This window comes from Amphiura filiformis, chromosome 1 (assembly GCF_039555335.1).
Source record: "Amphiura filiformis chromosome 1, Afil_fr2py, whole genome shotgun sequence".
Taxonomy (NCBI): Eukaryota; Metazoa; Echinodermata; class Ophiuroidea; order Amphilepidida; family Amphiuridae; genus Amphiura; species Amphiura filiformis.
The window spans coordinates 102,407,984-102,422,368 of record NC_092628.1 but is presented as its reverse complement, the minus strand read 5'-3'; the positions used below and the strand labels follow the sequence as shown (position 1 = coordinate 102,422,368).

At 37.5% G+C, this 14,385-nt stretch overlaps 1 protein-coding gene across 1 annotated transcript; it reads left to right on the top strand.

Annotated features, from left to right (window-relative positions):
- The first annotated feature begins 2,022 nt into the window (after positions 1 to 2,022).
- LOC140161053 (mitochondrial glutathione transporter SLC25A40-like) lies at positions 2,023 to 12,556 on the top strand. The gene is made up of 10 exons (XM_072184439.1): positions 2,023 to 2,347; positions 3,289 to 3,348; positions 3,560 to 3,690; positions 4,174 to 4,241; positions 4,753 to 4,892; positions 8,221 to 8,394; positions 8,872 to 8,981; positions 9,588 to 9,669; positions 10,298 to 10,378; positions 11,306 to 12,556. The coding sequence occupies exons 1-10, from the start codon at positions 2,098 to 2,100 to the stop codon at positions 11,431 to 11,433; spliced, it is 1,224 nt and encodes a 407-aa protein (XP_072040540.1). The 5' UTR covers positions 2,023 to 2,097; the 3' UTR covers positions 11,434 to 12,556.
- The last annotated feature ends 1,829 nt before the right edge of the window (positions 12,557 to 14,385 follow it).

The window sequence follows — 14,385 nt, the reverse complement described above, 5'->3', positions numbered from 1 at the left end:
ATGCCCATCGCATACGGGATAATTGATTGAAGTTGTTATGACTTCCGATACATGTACGTATAAAGGCTAGTTGACTTTTATTCAAGTTATTTATGTGTTTATTGCACATAACAGAGAAAGGGGAGAGAGGGGGTGTGTGTGTGTGTGAGGTGGGTGTTAAGAAGAGAGAAAAGGAAACAGAGAGAAGAGAGTGGATTAGAAGAGTGAAGTTAAGGAAGGGAGTGCGAGAGCTCGAGAGGTGAGTGGAGTAGAGTGTAGGGGAGGGAAGAGTAGAGTGTAGGGGAGAGGTGAGGGAGAGAAGAAGGAGGCACTGGGGAGAGTAGGAGAGGGGGTTGGAAAAGGGGGTAACATATGTGGGGGATTAGGGGAGTCTAGGTGAGATGCCTGTGTTTGGATTTTAGATAACCTGTATAAATGTATATGTCGCTTATGAATGCAGCAGCCACCGTGCACGCATGTGATTGATATCGATCCACACATTTTATTTGTTTACTTCAACATAACACAAAGGTGGATATGTAGCCGATAATATGCTTAGCACAAACATGACAAAACGTCGTAGAAGTGATGTAGTAATCGGATTAATTACCATAATAATAGATGAATACAATTTTGGAATGTATCGCCCTTCCCTACAATGTTCACGCGGTAACTCTTCCTGGAACCGCAGATGTCAATGAACAGGGATAGAGACCTGGATCGTAATTCTCGAGAATGACTATAGATGGAAAGGAAGAAGCACTTTGATTCCATCTAGAAAGGAGAAAGAGCAGACTTACTTAGTACTTTGTAGTGCATCCTCCTGAATACTCCAAAAAGAGTTTTAACTGGAGGTGGGTCAGAGAGATTGGTCTAGTTGGCTGGTCTACCGTGGTGTGAAGGAGGTTGTTCCATTCTCTGGTGATGCGGATAGAAGGAGTTTGCATTAGCTTCGGTGTTGCTGCTGGAATGGAGTGTCCTCTTCTGGGTCTGGTCGTTTTAGGCTTGATGTGATCTGTGTGATTAATGTCTATACTAGGTGGCCATTCAGGATCCCCGGGGGGACCACTTGTATTTCAAGGTGGACACCATGCTCATGTAAAAAAACAAGTAAAAAGGGTTGTTTTTCAGCATTGGGCAAGTACAGCGCTGTACCTGTTTAGGGTGTCAAAAACGCCAACAATCAGGAAAAAGGGTATACTTTTCCAAGTAAAATACTTGCTTAGGGTACAAAAGTTTAATGGCAAAATAAAAAAAGGGTGAAATAGATTATGTTTGACTTCTATCAGAACACATCGTAGCGTAAAATATTAAAAATTTTGGGATCGCAATTTACAAACCTTTAAATGGTCGAGATACATGTTGTGAACGCTAATTGTTTGGTCAACCCCCCCCCCCCTCCTCCAATTTACCCTCCACCATGGCTCATAATTATTGCACAGCCCCTTAAGATCATAATTATATGTGATATGGCGGCTATCTTTGAAAAAAATAGTTCCTCATGACGGATTTGTGCGAATTTCGGATGTTGTTCGATGCATGATGCTCATTGTTTGGTGCAAAAATCAGCTCGGTAAAAAATTTTCCGCGTCAAAATGTGCAACAGACTATTTAGGCTAACCTAGCATTAAATAGGAAACAAACTTTGTTCTTCTTTTTTAATTAATATAGGCCTAGTTCCCCTTTTCTTCTTTTTTATCTTTTTTAGATATCCAGGGACCATGTTCGCCTGGGTGTTTTCTTCGAAAAACCTTTCCCTTATTTCCAAGAAAAGTTTTACGTGGCAAATTTGGCGTACGTGTGGAAGGTGACTGCACACATTTGTGAGTCACATGGTTTTGTTTACATCATGGCTGATACACGATATTTCTCAGTGGACGATTTTCAGTACTAAGTGAACGGAGCTATGTGAATTGTGAACCAAGGAACTAAATTAATTCGACCCTGACCTGAATCCAGGGCATAATTTCCGAATGATCAAAACAACAATTCAATAACGCAGCTACGCTGCTGGGCTGACCTTTTGACTTTTGTCAGATAATAATGTGAAACTTAATAGCAAGTTAGACGTGTTTTTCCATAGCTTGTTGTCTCGCATTTTTCTGCAATACTGCAAATATGTGCAGACCAAGATTTTGCGAAATTCAAGAAAACGACGCTGTTGAGGTGCAGCAATTTCAGCAAGCCTCAAAACAAGTCTACGATCAGAATCATGATCGTAGAAGTCGATATCGTCAACAAAGTAAGGAACGAGTGAGTTGTAAGCCTCAAAATGTTGGGGAAAAGAAAACGCCAGAACACATTCCTATTTCATCGATGCAGAGAGTTGTTGCGTCCGGAGCTGGAACAGTCGCAATGTCTGTATTCAGTAAGTTTAGTTTAATGTTATAAATGTTCTTTTTGTGAAATATTATGTGTAAACAATTCTCTTTTTTAAGCAATGAACTGTCGGGACCAGTTCATTGCTTAAAACATGTTTAAAAAAAAGAAGAAAAACAAACTCATGGCATTTTCGTAAATCTGGTATACAATTGTAGCGTTGAGGAGTAACAAAGAAGAAGCAGAAGAAATGGAGATTGACGTTTAAATTTCTGGTCCATATGATAGGTCCATTTCTTCCATTAGGTGTACAGTCATGAGCGACAGTTTTTTATTGAGACTGATTTACTAGCTGAATATATCAGTTGAGAGTTGTCTGAGAAACTACATTCTTTGTATTAAATTTCTTGCTGTTTTTGTGGGTGTGTGTGTGGGTGTGCGTTTGTAAATACCTCCAAACAAGGACCTACATATATGGATACACACATGACAAACTAGAACACACCTCCGACTATGGACATCCTCGATCTGCTGGATATACCAAGACATCGCAAATATCGTAAAAATGCATATAAAACGGGTCCACCTATAGTATGACGGGCCACGGTTGGACAATGTTGGATAGTATAGTAAGTGTAAAGTGTCTGGTGTGCAGGGGGGGTGGGGGTGTGTGTGTGAGGCCCCCGGTGAGGCCGGGGTGTGTCGAACGGGTGTGTGAGTCCTCTCCTCGGTTAGATAGTATTAAATCATTATGCAGATCAAATGAGGTTCTCGTTTAGAGGTATTTACAAGTAGGGGTGTGTGTGATTTGTTGTTGATTGACTTTGTTATTTGTTGTTCAATAAACATTGAAAAATAAGTTTAAAATGTTTCAGAGGATTCATTGTCATGCATACTCATACATGTACTAGCACAATGTCAAGTGCTACAAAGAATTATGAACTTATGAATTATGAAACCTTTTTCAATCAATTATTGTTTATCTTGCAGTGACCCCCTTGGACGTTGTGAAAGTAAGAATGCAAGCTCAGCAGCAACTCAGGCTAGCTGGTAAGTGTATAAATGTAGTAAGTTTATGGGTACAATAAATGAGTGTGCTTCATGAACCATGAATATCAGGCAACTACTAACAAAGATGGTAATACACATTTCACTGCAAACGTGACACATCTGGAATATGATGATTTCTGCCATTTTTAATTTTATGTATGATCATGAGTAGTTGAGGAGTGATGACTATTCCTATGATCCATTTTTGCAGGGCGTTCAATTTCAAGTGCTGTAAATGCTAGCCACAGCTTAATATCGTATGTCTCACAACCAAGACTGGTACAACTGTACAGAGGGTATCACACCTCCAAACAACTCCCAACCAAATTTTCTGGTACACTGGTATGTCAATCTTCCTTATTATGAACAGAATCTCTTTCATCAGTCACCATTGGACTCCTTCTGTTAGCCTTCAAGTTTATACTTTCTTTAAAACATGAAAATGGGAGCATCATTCAGTCTTGCTTTGCTCATCTATTATGACAACAATCGTTTTTCCTCAGTTCATAGCAATTATATGAATGAATGAATGAATGAATGAATGAATGAATGAATGAATGAATGAAATTATGAATTATACCTAAAATTATGAATTTTACAATAAAAAAATGAACTTTATCTTAAATTATTGGGGACCAAGGGAACTTGCCAGCCCCTCCAGCACCCCCCCCACTTCTGCAGAGAGCAAATGCAATGCCCTGAGGTTTTGTTGTGTTAACACATAACTTGGCTTGCTGTCTAATGTAATTTTTCTTCATTGTTTTTTCCTGTTCTTTCTTTGATTCATTTTTTCACTTATATCTAATTTACTTATATTATGAACAGGATGGGTTTATCAAGATAGCTCGAAATGAAGGAATTCCAAGACTTTGGAGTGGTCTACCTCCAACACTGTAAGTACTACATAATGCTATTTACATCACATCTCTTGAAATACAGGTTATCTCAGAATAGTTAGTGTGGCACCTTTTCAAAGACATCAGTACAAAGTTTAAGTTAATTTTCTACTGAAATGTTGCAATCTTACTTACCCATGTTGATGGCCAAGTGGAAATTCAGAATACTCTCACATGGATATTTACTGATCATTCTGTGATGACCTGTGTGAATTAGATTAAAGGCATGACTGGGTGTGGATTTTAAATGCACTCACCCTTTCAGGTAGCCCCCTTTAAAATTCATACTCTCTTTGTGGTGTGGGAGATTAAGGTCATGTCTTCCATAGGGGGTGTCATGATCCATTCCAGATTCAAAGTCCCAAAACTCAAAAGCATCAGACAACTTACTTGTAGGCCCTTCGTTGCTACATTTAAGTTGAAAAGTTGAAATCATGGACAAAAAAGTTTAAATGTAATGTTATTCATCCATTCATAACTAACCTATTTCACCAATTTCCTTTTGTAGGTTAATGAGGATTCCATCTAATGTGATTTATTTCACCGCCTATGAAGAAATGAGATTGCTCCTTGGGTGCAACCCATCAAGTAGGGATCATACATATCAAAATACCTTGGCTACATCTGCTGCAAGTGGTACTGCAAGAGGTAAAGGAATGAGTTTTATTTTAAATAAAATTAAAATGTTTATGAAATTGTTTCTTTTTTACAGATCTGGACTGATTTAGAAGCAACATTGGGATATATGCAAATTTGTAAATTGTATGAACTAGCAACTTCTGTCCAATTCAAGAATGAATTTTTGACATTCAGTATATCAGTTCGGGGGCACTGCTAATTCAAAGACGTCTCTGATATCAAAGACTCTTCAGTGCCGAGTCACCTGACAGTATCATAATTCAAAGACGTCTCATAAATCACATACTCCCTAGTCTCAAAACCCAGCCGCAAACGATATTGTGAACGTGAACTGGCGCAACGGGAATATTTTTGCGAGTAGGCCTAATCAGCATGATCAGGGTTGTAGCTAGCCCAAGTGCCTGCTAGCTCCTGCTAATTTTACTATCCAATTTATGAATTAAATCGCGGGCTCGGGATACACTCTTTCTAAAAAAAATGTTGCTCTTTTTCATAATTGAGCTTAAATGCTGCAGAATAACTTTGCTCCCTCGACGACATTTTGCAGACTTGGCAATTCTCCGGACACATCAAAACTGTTTATTGGTTATTTTCGGAACATAGGCCTATATTTTTTTACAGATTTCCAACTGAGCCGCGAATTTTAGTTTTAGGCCTATATGAACACTCGTGCTCAATAATTCCTCCAATTCAGCCTAAGTTTAGGCTTTTCTGTTTTGCTTGAGGGGGATGTGCTAGGCCTATAGTCATTATATCTATGAAAGATATGCCTATAATTCCTAACAAATTTCCTGCGGACCTGACTTCTGCATGGGTATGAACCTGCTCAATTAGGCCTATATGGATAAATGCAAGTTAGCCTTTTCTTTTTTTGACGGAGAAGGGTGCCTGAGGGGGATGTGCTCCCTCAGAAGTTGGAGAATTATTTTCAAAAAGTTATGAAAGGCACAATAAAGTCATTTGGTGTAAAAGTTTACACTTATTATTCGTATTATTTTGGACATAACAGATTTCAACGGACCCGACTTGTGAGGGGGATATTATCCTCAAACTAAAAGCCAATTTGTGCATCATTTTGCATTAGGCCCCTATTATTAACTTATTTTTCCGACCATCATGATTAAGCATAGCCTATAGACCATATAACCATGTCATGCATAATATGTAGGCCTATTTTAGAATGGATTTCCAGTGGATGCGACTTCCGTGTCACAAATTTCAAGCATGAACATAATTATGATGCGCAATGACTCAGAACGTACTCTTCCTCGTTTCTTCTTGTTTTCTTCCTTGTTTTCTTTCCACTTTTCCCCTTTCGTTTGCCTAAAATCCCGGATATTGAAATGAGCCTGGGTGGCTGTGGCAAAACAAAATTTTCAACCCAGTTTTGCTAATATTTTGTCCTGATTTTTGTAACATTTTCGTCCCGGTATTGGCAATTATTTTATATATGATTTCAGTTGTCGGGATATTTCTTTCAATTTTTGGGAAATCAGACCGAAAAAGTAGACCTTTTCCTTTTCCCTCCCTTTTCCGCCCTTCAATTTTTAGGGGGCACTATACTGCCCCACTGGCTATGTCCAGGCCCGTACGCAGAGTGGGGCCGTGCGGTGGGGCAAAAGTCCTCAAAAAATCCTAATTTGCGACCGTAGCGAGCAAAAAATATGTTTTTAGCTTTTTAGTCAAAAAAGGTCCAAAGTTTGTGAAGAAGGTCCACTTTTTACAAAATCGCCCCCTGGAAAAAAAGAACCACTTTTTCAAAATCAGCACCCCCTGTGATGGCTATGCCACTGCTCTGTCACTCCCCTTCCTCTCCCTCCCTCTCCCTTCTCTCTTTCTGTCTCTGTCTCCCTCATTTTTGTAAAGACCCGGGCTGCAGGCCCCAAAGCCCCAAAGCCCCACTCCATGGGCAGTGGGCACGCGCCTGGTTTACCGTAATTTGTTGATCTATTTTGAGCCACCTAATCATAACATAACCCTACCCCTATCAATAAAATACAAGTGTCCATATTTCTCCGAATTCGTCCCATGCACGTGTGCAAGAGTCAGGCCACGAGGTTAGGCCTGAACGTTTCCGTAGGGGCCTACCATTTTTCAAGTCATTTTTGAATATATTTTTGAAAAGTTGCCGCAACAATGCGTGCCAAAAATCGCTCCCCCCCCTCTCGTTGACTGGCCAAAAATTCATTGTTCCCTCTTTTTTTGCCTTGCCAAAATATTCACTCCCCCCCCCCCATGACTTCGGATTTTTGTTACTTCAAAACGTTGGATATGGCTCGATTTTGCCAATCTAAGTGTTTTCTGGGACCATTTGTCAGAATTTGCACAGATAGATATGATGTTTGCACAGGCAGATATTTGCTAAACATAGGAAAGCATATCCCGATACAGTCACCTTCTTTCAGATGTGCTGCATTTAGTGCCAAACTGTAAAAAAAGCACGACGTATGTGATATCACAGACCCCCGTATGCGAAATCACTGACCCGTCTTTGATATCAGAGACGTCTTTGAATTAGCAGTGCCCCCGAACTGATATTGCATCTCATTTTTAGAGTATGTGCATGACTGTGATACTTTAATAAATAGTTGTACACATATTATATTATAATCAGAAGCTAACTGTTGATTGGAAAAGAATTGCTGACAATTGTATTGATGTCAGAAAAATATTCTAAACGTAGTGTGCATTTGGTTGATGAATATGCTGTAAAAGTAATGTATGATTCACAACTTAGCAAAATTGCCTTGGCATTGTTAGCCTGCGTCAAGTGTTTAACACTGCCAAGGCAATTAAACTTCCAGTTCCAGGTGCCGCAGGAAATTTATCTAGGCTATCTGTGTATTTTATCCATGTGCCAGCCAAGGTGCAAAATTCATACAGTGGGAGCATCATCTTATTAAATTACAACTTATTTTCACAAAACTACTTGTCTGATCGTGCTTTTGTAAAATTTTCTCATTTTTCGGTCAGATTGTTGTCATAATTACTTGGTAATTTCTCAAGCTCCATTTGTACACTGGAATGAGAGATTGCTATTGTGGTGAATAGGAAAGTCAACATAACTTGAAAGCCTAATCTTTTCTAAAACAAATTCTAACATGTTCAATATTTTCCAGTTTGATGTACTCTAATTTTCTGCCGGAGAAAACATAATCCATTGTGTAAAATTGGAAAGATGAACAAAAAACTGTAATTTGACTATGCAAATAATTATTTGACTCCAATACAAATTGCAAAGTTTCACTCCAGGTCCAGGAAGTAAGGTCAATAGATTGAGCAAAGGCCCAGATGTGCGACCAATAGAATACATTTTATCTTTCTTTGTTCCATCCAGGTCTTTCTATAACGGCAGTGAGTCCTATGGAGTTAATCCGGACCAGGATGCAGGCAAAAGCAATGACCTACAGGGAGCTGAGCAAAGTGCTGGAAAATGCCATCAAATGTGAAGGCTGGCTCTCACTATGGAAGGGTCTTGGGCCTCAAATTCTCCGTGATGTGCCATATGCAAGTAAGTCCAAGTTATTTGAATTAATTCTGAATGAATATGGTAACGGTTCATGCCTGTATTTTTAGACTACAGGTCAGAGTGACCATCTCTCTTTTGAAGAGACTTGGGAACAGACTTAATGATGTTGTTGTTGGGAATCCACCACTAGTGCATCAGTCACACACAACGATCAGTCTGTTTACCTTCCCAAACCAGTACTCATATACACCTTGGTAGAGAGAGCAATTCCAGGATACTCATTTAGGGGGAAACTAATTAATTTTAAATTATTAAATTGATTCGTATCTTGTATTTTTGACATTTTACCTAATTTCCTGGTCTGCGTCATATTACCTAATAGGGCGGGTCATAAATAGATATTACCTATTATTCAATTATTCTATCAGCTTCACACCATAGGTATTACCGTAATACCTATGGTGTGAAGCTGATAGAATAATTTTTGTTTTTGTCATTGTCTTTTATTGATTTCTACAGTTATCTACTGGACCAACTATGAGATGCTTAAGACTCAGCTAACTCACTCACTGAATACAGACCAGCCTACAGTAGCCATCACATTCTGTGCAGGAGCCATCTCTGGCGTGGTAAGTTGAAAATGAAGAATTCTTTTGCAGATAACTGTATTTCAAATTTGTTGCTGGAAGTGTTGTCACAAAGTATTAATTAACAGCTTTGGAGAAACTTTTAGTGTAACTTGACCATGATGCAAATGTAGTCTTGAAGATCTTCCAAAGATACTGAAATTTGTGCTGTCAAACAATATTATAAACTTTTTAATTTATTGAACTAGGAAATAGACTACTTTTGAATGAAACTAAAGTGTAAACAATACAAGTATTAAAATAGTACAAGTATTAAAATAGTACAAGTGTGCTTGTTAATAGAGAGATTGCGATTTCCAAACGTACGTATCGAACGTACGTGGAATCTATTCAAAACTACTCTCCTGTGACGGGATTTTGAATAGATTCTACGTACGTTCGATGCTACGTTTGAAAATCGCAATCTCTCTATTAATATAAATTGAGATAACGCAATTCTTGTTTGGTGTCAGTTAATCAGTATGACTGTTCACATTTGGGTCATTCCAGATAATATTTTAGCAACATTAATATATTATCTTGCTATCTGTGTAAAAAGTGAACTTGATTAACTTGAAACTAAGTCACAGCATGCTGTGTCTATTCCAGTTTGCATCTATTGTGACTACACCATTTGATGTTGTCAAGACTCACAAGCAGCTTAGTGTTGGTGCTCCTACATTGCAGAAAGGTAAATAAATTTGTTGAGGTTATTTTACACAAAAATAGAAAAGTGAGATTCCCTTAATTGGACAGGGGGTACTAAAAATGAAATAGTAATGTGACATGCATGCATGGCTGCAACTTTCAACATGGGGGTCTTTTGGGGGAAAATTGTGTGAAAAATATGGTTCTTTGAGGGGCAAATGCTCAAAATTTGGAATCTTCCTGGGAGAATTGGTGGTCTTTAGATGATGATTTTGCTTGAAAAGGGGATCTTTGAGGGCCAAATATAGAGTATTTTGAGGTTGCAACGGATTTAGGGTGCCCCTGATAATTTCCCTTTTTTTTATTGGCAAAGAAGTAAAGCCTAAAAATGTGTGTTAATTACACTAATATAAATTTAGATGAACAGGTTTCTGTTTTTATGGTTAACAAGAACCTTTTGAATTACTGCATTTTGCTAATCCAGCAATTAATTCAATGTAAAACTTTCAAATTCATAGGTATTTAATTTAGGTAATTAAGCTGCTAGCAAAATTAGCAATATTCAATCCCTAGCGAAATTAAGTGTTTTTATACAGTAAATAAACTTGTTTGAAATAAATAGGGCCTTAATACATGGTCACCCTTGTTCTTTATTTCTCCATTTTCCTTAGCTGTAAAAGTTATTCACACTAGCACATGGGCAGTGATGAGACAGCTGTATGGTGATGCTGGATTTAGAGCCCTCTTTGTAGGTAGGTTGTATTGCTATTCGCTGACGTAGTGCAATGTTAGTAACTATAGGTTACTAGTTCAAGCCTGGGCCTGTTCCGAATTATGATATGCCATAGGCTTTGTGTTGTGATCATTTCGATCAGTTAAAGAAACCGTGAGCTAGTTGACCTAGCAACGGTCATATTCTAATGTGCACTATGCAAGAGAATTGGGCTATTCCATTTAAAATCCATACATCCCCTATGGAGGACATGACATTAATCTTCCACACTGGGAGTGTAAATTTCAAATGGGTTTATCCGAATAAGTGACTATTTGAAATTCTCACTCCCTGTGTGGGAGATTAAGATCATGTCTATAGGGGCTGTATGGATTTCAATTGGAATAGCCCAATTTGTCAAAAACATACACTTTCCCAGTATAAGATATATATGCTAATTAAAGTAGAGATATCTGATTTCATTAAAGTGACCTTCCTTACTGCATAGAATAATACTTGATCAAGTTGTATGTAAGGTTTTTTATAAGCAGTGGTGGGCAAGGGGGAATCCACACCCCACCCTCCAGTCGGGACTTCCTGATGCCCCCACGGTATAAGTCAGTCATTTGTTCTGTGAATGAAACTTGCTACCAATCAATTTGAAGTGTTGTCCAGCTTGATAATTGCAGGAAAATAAACCAATTGAGAAAGTTGACTTGCAATGTATGCAGCAGCAAATTGCCAGACTTCTATCTTTGTAGATGTTATTTACATAGCTTAACCCCTTGACAACAACTTTGTTGCTGATTGGCTCAATCATAATTCAAGGGTTTGGTGCAAGAAAGGCCTATCTGCAATAGCTGCCATAATAGACAATAGGTCTTTCTAATGTTTCCTTGAATTCAAGAAATCCCAGTATGAATTTTATCTTAAAATTAACACATTTTCTATTGCTGCTCTTTTCTAGGGCTCGTTCCAAGAGTGATAAAGGCTGCGCCAGCAAGCGCTATCCTGGTAACTGTCTATGAGGTCACTGTAACAGCTTTCAAGCATTACAATGCAAGCCAATCTGGACATGTGTACGGTGGTTCTTGAAAGACATTACAGCTAAGCCTTGAGTTAGGTGCTAATTATCAAAAACAGACTGAAATTATCCAAAGCAGGACTCTGCTTCCAATAGCACCATGGAATTCCAGGTAGGAATTTTGCTACTTGAGGGAGATCTGTAAAGAAACGAGCTGCTTCAGGTAGAATCTTGGAACTTTCTTTGACAAATGACTGATGACTCTAATATGTGACATGATCTGCTCCATGAGGGCAAAATGAGGCATTTTTGACAATTCAGTTAGTATACTTATTACCTAAATACAAATATTAGGCTATCATATACCATGTATACTGAAAACAACAAAGGTCTAGCACACTTTGTTTTCAAGTTATGAAGTTTTGTGATAATAATATTTTTGCCTTTATTGTGATTTCAAATATGCCGCATTTGGCCTACATGGACCAGATCGTGTCACATATGGTGACTACTCTATGGTATATAACATGTATACTGTGGAAATATGTATTAACATTTTGACAAATGGTTATAAATTTATTTCCAATTACATGTTGGAGTCTTGAGAACTTTGTTCAGAATATATTCAAAAGTGTTATATGTAATGAGATACTTTTGTAATGCCCACAGTGAATATGGTATTGAAAGCTGATATCCATTCAAAAAGAATGTACAGTAAGGTAAAAATAAGATTATCAATAACACTGAATATTTATATTGAATATTGAAAAACATGGCATATATATCGCTCTTTGTATCTACACTCTTCATGTGTTCTCATCGCCAAAGGTCTGCAATAAAGATCTAGATTTTTAGATGCATTTATCGTTCCAAGTTGAAGTAGCAAAACCTGCAAATTCTGAGTTTTGACATTATGGGCTTGTCATACAGTCAAGTCTAGTTTTATGTACAGAGGAGTTGTGTGGTGGTCTGAAGTCCCACACATAACCGGTAGGTTTTGAGGAGTTGAAGACTTCGTTTTTGTTGTATACATCAGTGTATTGATGAAGACTTACGAAAGTTTAGATCTGGATTTTTATTTAATGATAATCAGTTTTAAACAAATCTTTGTTCAATTTTTCCGATGTATTGAATTGAAGGTCATGACTTGGTTTACCTGAAACTATAAGGCTCATATTTTATTGATTGTTTTACACATAGTTCATTATCCTTATCATAATACACTCTAGAGTGTATTATGATAAGGATAATGAACTGAGTGCAATGCATTCGTCAAGATAATCGCACGCGCCGTGGAGTTATTGCATTTAGCTCAAGAGCCGATAGGCTCAAGAGCTAAATGCAATAACTCCATGGCAAGTGCAATTATCTTGACGAATGTATTTGCACGAGTACATTATCCGTCATACACTTTGAGTGTAGGCCTATTAAAACAATAGGCAATATTAATTGCTGCATTCATTATATTAGTTTTAATATTAGGAAAATATCTTACATTTTAAAAACACCGTCAGGACATTGACCAGCTACGTAGCATTTAACTGGTAAAGAAAATCAATCCCGTATAAGTTAGCTATCAATGGTATCGATTGCGCCATACGTCATACTTTAGTAACTTATTCACGCATGGTTTGTAACCAATTGACTTTATGTTGTGATCATTTAATATCGTGGTTTCGAACACAGAGAGCACTGAACCAGTTGGAAACGATCGATTTAGATGTCCGACTAGTACTACGGTGAATATCAACTGGACTTTATAGCTCTATAATTTGAACTTTAAAATCTACTTATATTAAAACACACGACATTGGGATTTAACAATTTGTTCAGTATTATCATAGGCCTTCAAACACATGTGTTTGAAGGCCTATGGTATTATAAAGCATGATCATGATATTATGCGCTAGTGTGTGTTTCCCGTGCCCGGCTATGTTATTTTAGATATAGGCCTACATGTATTTCATTTGTAAAATGCTGAATATTTTGCAATGGTGTCATCTTGTATAATTATGATCCACCTGTTTTTGGCCCTTTTTAATTAATAGAAGCTCGATTATTCTCATTTGGTGTTTGATTTATTTGAGGTCATTAATCATAATTTATGACAATGATCTGCCCTTTGCACGAGCGATTGCCGAATAGGGTGCAACTCTACTAGTCTTATTACAAGACTGCCCTACCCCAACCCTAAACCCTAACCCTAAACTCCGTAAACGAGGACTGGACTCAAGTCTAACGAGTTGCACCCTATTCGGTAATTGTACCCTATTATAGAACACCGTTTGTAACTATACCATTTTAACACCACAGAATGTATATTCATACTTTTTTGATGGTATATATATCGAACAGACAATTATATAGTTATGTGACCTCTGTGTCGAAAGCGTCACCTAACTCTACTATATGGTTATGTGAAAGTAGTATTTCTAGTATTTGAGCGTGCACGTATTATCTAGAATCTATTGTTTAGCGTGCAGGTTTTAGATAATGCATTGTTTAGCGTGCAGGTTTATATAATTTGGGCTGTGAAGGGTAGTTCGCGAAAATAATGCACGGGAGAAGAATACATAACGATGAATAGAAGCGGGCACTAGAAGTGTATACCAGTATAAAGTTTCTGCAACTCAAATGCTGCTATATTTATAAAATACTGTTGGTGCTAAATGTTAATAGATTATTTAAGTTAAAATATTACCTTTCCAAGTTATAAAATTGAAATGTAAGGATAAAGGAGGTCATTGCATGAAAAGTCTTCGTGAGCGTAAAAAGCAATGTATGTACACAATATAGTACACGTGATTTGTTATACGTATTGAGGGAAGCTATTTCTATATTCTTTTTGACTGTTAAAGTGTTATGACATTCAAAAAGTTGTAACGTGTACAATCTGTACATACATATTTGACATTGTCCAGAATTAAAGTACAATGTATCTGAAGTATGTAGAACTTGCAAATTGATTTTGTGTATTCTTTGTTTTATTTATTCGTTTTTTGGACGTGGATACCATTTGTATT